Source organism: Cupressus sempervirens, chromosome 7 (assembly GCF_028749045.1).
Source record: "Cupressus sempervirens isolate cs-2001-9-10 chromosome 7, ASM2874904v1, whole genome shotgun sequence".
Lineage (NCBI taxonomy): Eukaryota > Viridiplantae > Streptophyta > Pinopsida > Cupressales > Cupressaceae > Cupressus > Cupressus sempervirens.
The window spans coordinates 188160401-188167223 of record NC_143124.1 but is presented as its reverse complement, the minus strand read 5'-3'; the positions used below and the strand labels follow the sequence as shown (position 1 = coordinate 188167223).

Below are 6823 nucleotides of genomic sequence, written 5' to 3'. Positions count from 1 at the left end.
AAACCCTGCAAACCAAATTAATGAAAACATTTTTCTGTGCAGCAGCAAAATCAGATATATTCTCCGTTTAAACTCTGTTTTATTTTGTATCCTTTGTCTCTTCCCACCTTCAACAGCCATGCGGTTAATGTTGTTGCCAAATTATTTTATGACATGGGAAAAACTACCACCATTACAAATAACAAATCAAATGCTTATTTTCAGGCAATCCAAAATGCATTAAAGTTGGATAGCCCATCACCTCAATTTCTCAACACTTCATCATCCAGACTGCTCTTCCCATCCCATGTAGCTTCATTCTTTCAAATGGAATGGATCTTTTACAATTGGTCATTCTTAAATATCACACACTAAGAAGAAAATTAAATTTGGAAAAAATAAGTCAACTTTGACTATTTAACACTTTTAGTGTTAAAATGAAACTTAAAATGTGATGTTTAAGCCTCGACTTACTATCATATGTCACAAATTGCTGTGAACTAAATCAAGGAAGAATTCACACTATATAATATTCTTTTATTTATTCAACTTTAAAGCCTTTAGTGTGTGGGTTATTTCTTAGAGATGTCTTTCCCACAGAGCATGGTGTATACTTTTCACGACGACCCTGCAAACATAAAAACTTTTATTGAACTCTTTTGATGCAAATCAATTTTTCTAATTACTGCCCACGGCTACCCTTGCTTGCCTTGACATTTGAATATACTGAATTTTAATTTTTTGTTCACTTATAGCAATTTAAACAAAACATGTTCACATGTAGATGGGCTCCAATACATTTAATTTTATTTCAAAACGCCATTTATAATCTATGAGGCAGTATACTAAAGAATTCTAAAAACAACAAAGGAAATGATTCACTTGATTTGATAAAATCAACAAACATTTGGTAAGAATTCTAATAACAGGAATTGGTTTCCTTAAGGACCCGTTTGGTCGCGGGCATAGGAATGGAGAATAGGCATGTAATATTGGGAATAGGAATGGCTATTCTAATAACAGGTATTTTTTGGAAAGGATATAAACTCATTTTAGAGGTAAAATGGGAATACGTATTCCTATTCCCTATTCCAAGTGACGAACCAAACAGAAAATGAAAAACGTATTCCAATTTTTCTATTCCTATTCCACCAAGCAAACGGACCCTAACCCTTTTAATGTCTTTACTCTGTACAGATTTTTTTGCATTCTGAAAATGCTTGTTTACACTCTTTGGATGATTTGAACTTCAGATTTCCACAGTCAAAGTCCGCAAAATACATGAAATATGACATGGAGAAGAATGGAAATAAAATCCAATCTCTTGCAAAACGAATGAGTTTAGAAGAACCCTCATTAAGAATCCCTATGATAAATGCTGCACTGGTAAGGCTAAACACCCTCCATCTCCTCTCTTGCAAGTATTCATTGAAACACGATTCTATCTTTTTCTCCTCTTCCTCTCCCCATTGAGCAAGGTTTATATTTTTCATGGTTTCCCCAAGGAACCTGCCAAGGACTACTGCATCCTCCAAAGTAGAACATGCCCCTGTAATAAATAAACCCAGTTTGTTTTGCACATAGAATTAAAACCATAATACAATACATTTTTCCTTAAGTCAAAACAATATAAAATACAAAGCAATTATTTTAAAACTAAAACATACAACAAAGATTCTACTTTGAAAATTTAATGAACATTCAGAAAAAAAATTTAAACCATTTTGTAGGAGGTAATTTATTTTAGTTCATATTACCTTGACCAAGATCAGGGGTCATTGGATGCAATGCATCTCCTACAAGTGTGACACTTCCATTTCCTTTACCAAATAGGAGCTTCTCCCATGGCCATACAAACCTCACCTTCATATCTGCCATGTTTATTGTTTCTGCAGGACTTGCTTCTATCAATTCTGCAAAGGGTTTTGGAAAATCACGGATAACGTCTAAGGTTGCAAGGCGAATCTTTTCAACATCGCCATAGATATTTGCATCTGCAAAAATAGAAATCAAACCCCAAAGGCAGTGAAATTACAAGTTGTAATAGTTTAAGATTGCAATTAATGAATAACATGAAATAATCAAAGATTTTATGTTATGGCTTTCAATTCAATATTACTTTACTTAAAATTTATAGATAGAATCATAAAGGTTCTATCAATATTAAATTTAAGAGATTTACAAACAATTTAATTTAACGATCTATTTTATAAATTATTATTTGGTTTCTTCCATTTATCTTAAAATATGTTATAAATTTTCAGAAATGCTTTTTTTATTTTTTTATTATTTGTATAATAAAATAAAGAACAATAAAAAAAAATACTAATAATTAAATAAGAAATGTACCTTGAGGTTGTGATCTTCTTGTTAGAAACCAATAAACTTGTGTTTTTGTACAAGGAATGAATCCTGCTCTTAATCCTCTATCCCAAACTTGTGAATGGAACTTTTCCAGCCCATGGTTCTCCTCATAAGTTACCATGCCTCTCACAGCAAGTCGTCCTGAAGACTTTGCTGGTGGTATACCCATCCACCTCCCAACTTCTGAGTGTACTCCATCACAACCTATTAATATCTATAGAAAATGTGTACGCAGAGTTAAGTATTCTATGTTATAGTTAAAATTTTCTTTTGATTATTTAATAAAGTAACATTACTTAAAAATAGCTCACAAAATGTAAATATTCTTTATTACAAGTGAAGAACAATATACCTTTGTTGTGATAGATGTTCCATCTTCAAGTTCCAACAAGCTTAAAGAAGAGGTGATGTTTTTTCTTATCAAAACAACTTTGGAATTGAATCTAATAGTTCCCTTGGGCAATTCTTTAGCAAGTGTTTCTATAAGCCTGATTCTTTCTATGCATCGCGATTCCATGGTCATAGCTAATCCTCTAAAATACAAAATATATGGTCAATGTCAGTTAAATTGGCATTCAATTTCTTATCATTTAATATTGAACTCAATTAAATATCTATCAAATAAATATAGAAAATGAACTTGTGATATTACTATAAGAATTCAATTGTGTAGCTTTTTTAAATCAAACTTATTCACCCATGTTTCATAACTAGTGATTTACAAGAATCCATCTTTGATGAAAATAAATGGAATGTTGAGCACTCATTGCATCTAGATGTTGCTCACAGATATGTCTGTGAAGATTGATATATTTTTCTTGTTTTTCATAACATAATAGACATACAGCTGTGAGCATCACCTATAGACAATTAGTTCTAAGTGATTTATTTATTCTCAATGAAAATTGATTCTTGTAAACTATCTACTCATAATAGATAGATCAATAAGATTGAGTTCTGGAAAAAATGAAACTGTAATAACAATATTACAATTTGACTTACTTTTAAAAATATTTCTTAATTTTGAAAAAAATCTTTTCAAATCAAAATCAATAAAAAAAAACAAAATTTTCACCCTTTAGCATTCTTTATAAGTTGGACTGCCTTTTTTATCCCAGTACAATTCGACCAGCCAGAAATTCTGCACAGCGAAGAAACTGATTTATTTTAAAACCTGTATATAATTCATATGAATAATAAGATATGCCACTATTCATAGAAAGATCATTATTTTATGTTTCATATTCCATAGGAAGATAAGATACCCATCATTTAAATGTATAACTTAATCTAAATCTAGAATTAAATGTCACAGACTGCCATCAAATTGATATTTTGGAAAAGCAAAATACCCATCAAGTAGGCAATAATTTGGACGAAGTAAATATGCAACACCAAGAGCATCAAGAGCTTTCCAAGCATTAGCCCACATAATGAAGGCAGCCCCACTTGTTCTAAGGCTACTGGCCTTCTCAAGTACTATGCTCTTTATACCCAACCTGAATGTATCAAGAATTGTTAAAGAATACAAGAAAACATTTTAAAAATTATTATTATAATTCATTAAACCTGAAAAATAAAATAGAAGAAATTTACCTATGAAGAGCAAGGGCAGTAGCCAGGCCTGCAACTCCTCCACCTACAATAACAATGTCGTGGACTTTCTCAAACAAATGTTCTTCATCACCGTTCATGGTTTCCCTTAGCTTCCCCATAGACTCAGATAAATAAATCTTTAGCAGGAGATATCAACGATAATATTTAAAGAGTGAAGCACACAGCAATGTATGAGCGTTTGTGTAGACTTATATAGATGAACTCCAGTTTTCTTTCTTTGAATTCTATGACCATCCCCTCAAAGTATGTATGATCTGTAAAGCTATTTCACATGTAAAGCAAAACTTTTAAAACGTTTTGCTGTAGGTTTCATGTTTTTAAAATGGAAATCTCATTGTTATTAACCATACTTAAAACAATGGCCAAGTTTAAAACGTTTCTTGTGAACTGTGTGATCATGTGATACCCAACTACTTGAAAAGCAATACACCCACGTTCAAATGAGCATATCAATTATTATAATAAAAGTTTCGTCTTTTCAAGCTTTAACATCAGTGCACCAAATACCATAGAGTTTTTCTTTTGGGTGTTATTTCTTATTTTTACAACCTCAATATGATCATTATTTTCCACATTTTTTCTTTTTGGTGCCTTTATGTCAGCTTTACCTTTATAAGGACATTTTATTTTATTTCTTATTTTTACAACCTCTCTATTGAGGGCTGATCATTATTTTTCACGTTTTTTCCTTTTGGTGCCTTTATGTCAGCTTTACCTTTATAAGGACATTTTATTTTATTTCTTATTTTTACAACCTCTCTATTGAGGGTTGATCATTATTTTTCACGTTTTTTTATCATTATTTTTCACGTTTTTTCTTTTTGGTGCCTTTATGTCAGCTTTACCTTTATAAGGACATTTTATTTTATTTCTTATTTTTACAACCTCTCTATTGAGGGCTGATCATTATTTTCCACGTTTTTTCTTTTTGGTACCTTTATGTCAGCTTTACCTTTATAAGGACATTTTATTTTATTTCTTATTTTTACAACCTCTCTATTGAGGGCTGATCATTATTTTCCACGTTTTTTCTTTTTGGTGCCTTTATGTCAGCTTTACCTTTATAAGGACATTTTATTTTATTTCTTATTTTTACAACCTCTCTATTGAGGGCTGATCATTATTTTCCACGTTTTTTCTTTTTGGTGCCTTTATGTCAGCTTTACCTTTATAAGGACATTTTATTTTATTTCTTATTTTTACAACCTCTCTATTGAGGGCTGATCATTATTTTCCACGTTTTTTCTTTTTGGTGCCTTTATGTCAGCTTTACCTTTATAAGGACATTTTATTTTATTTCTTATTTTTACAACCTCTCTATTGAGGGCTGATCATTATTTTCCACGTTTTTCTTTTTGGTGCCTTTATGTCAGCTTTACCTTTATAAGGATATTTTATTTTATTTCTTATTTTTACAACCTCTCTATTGAGGTCTGATCATTATTTTCCACGTTTTTTCTTTTGCACTGTTTCTAAAGCTAACATTGCTCCCAATGTAATTTTGGTCCACAAATTTTTGAGATTTCATTGTGGCGTGTAAAATAATGCACATGTGTTACTATATAGCATAGTAAAAGTGTGGCACTGTATCAATTTCGCAAAACAATAAAAATGTGAAACTGCATCATTATCCAATGCAAGAAATTGAAGGATTTTTTATTATGAAATTCAATCATTATATCTTTATATTAAATTTAATTGGGTCTGAGATTTTTCAAAATGTACATATATTATTGATAAAATTAATAATTTCCCTTGAATTATATTATTGATTTCAAATTGCAAAAGTACATGTTTTTCTATCTTCCACCTACCTAAAAGGGTTATTTGAAGACCTTTCCCAACTAATCCAACCATTTTTCAAAGGTTGTGATTGTTGGGGAGTGATTAAATGAAAGTTGTTAAATGTAGTCAAAAACTATCAAGCCTTTACCGAGCAATTAGTGATAATTGTGCTCACTCGGGCACCAAAACAAGTTTTTCATATGTGTCAAGCATTCAATGATAACTGAGTTTGGAGATAGTGTTGACCAAGTTGGGTCAGTTAATGAAGGAATGCTAGCATAAACTCTGTACTAATTGAGTTTGGTTGGTTAACAAAGGGATGCTCTATGTTAACTGAGTACACATGTTCAGAAGCCTAAGAATGCACCTACCCTATTCTGGGACTAAGATGTGCCTAATGATCATAGTCAAAAAACCATGGTTTATAAAACATCAATGGTTACTAGGCCTTATAAGTAGGCTTATTTTTAATGAAAAACTACTTCTAAAACTTTACAAAGACTCTTAGGCATGAATTCCCTTGAGTGAAACTCATGAAGAGCTTGTTGTAGTGGATGCTCTAGAGAGTGGAGGAATAGGTGCTTCTGCACCAAATATGGATTCCAGTAAATTTATGGATCAATACATGTCATCTCTAATAATCAACATCTTCCATAAATGGATCAAGAGAAATAACTAGAACTGGAAAATCATAGTTGTGTGAAGAGACTCATTCACTTTTTTCAATTTAGAGCTTTCTCCTATAAGAAGAGCTCCAAGCTAGTTTGCATGCAATCTAGAAGATACATTCCTTGAAGTTAGTATAGAGCCTACGATCACCAAACTCTTTAAAACTCCAAGCCTCCCCATCAAAATTCAAAGAGAATTATAGAAAAACCACCAAAAGTCCCCCCATAAAACCTATACACCCTAAGTTATCAATAAAACCCCACCCACACTATAATACTGACAAAAAACCATGCTAATAAAATTCATCATCTCTTAAGAAAACTAAATTTTTTGACTATGAGCTAGGGCACAAAGACCCTAGCGCATATAGTGTTAGCATGAATGATAATGATATTCCTATGGGGGAGTA

At 31.5% G+C, this 6823-nt stretch overlaps 1 protein-coding gene across 1 annotated transcript; it reads right to left on the bottom strand.

Moving 5' to 3' along the window:
• Positions 1-832: 832 nt before the first annotated feature.
• On the bottom strand, positions 833-4185 carry LOC149546128 (monooxygenase 2-like). The gene is made up of 7 exons (XM_089794544.1): positions 3940-4185; positions 3696-3842; positions 3419-3484; positions 2696-2876; positions 2329-2557; positions 1737-1973; positions 833-1528 (listed from the first exon to the last, which is right to left on the bottom strand). Exons 1-7 carry the CDS (start codon positions 4056-4058, stop codon positions 1164-1166), a joined length of 1344 nt encoding a protein of 447 aa, XP_089650670.1. The 5' UTR covers positions 4059-4185; the 3' UTR covers positions 833-1163.
• Positions 4186-6823: the final 2638 nt, after the last annotated feature.

What these genes read in the sequence shown, in the direction of transcription:
- LOC149546128 (XM_089794544.1), bottom strand. Translation starts at nt 4,058, where the DNA reads ATGGGGAAGCTAAGGGAAACCATGAACGGTGATGAAGAACATTTGTTT. An exon ending in AAGAAGATCACAACCTCAAG is followed by an intron (nt 1,974 to 2,328) that starts GTACATTTCTTA and finishes CTATTTTTGCAG; the next exon opens with ATGCAAATATCTATGGCGAT. An exon ending in GACCCCTGATCTTGGTCAAG is followed by an intron (nt 1,529 to 1,736) that starts GTAATATGAACT and finishes TATTTATTACAG; the next exon opens with GGGCATGTTCTACTTTGGAG.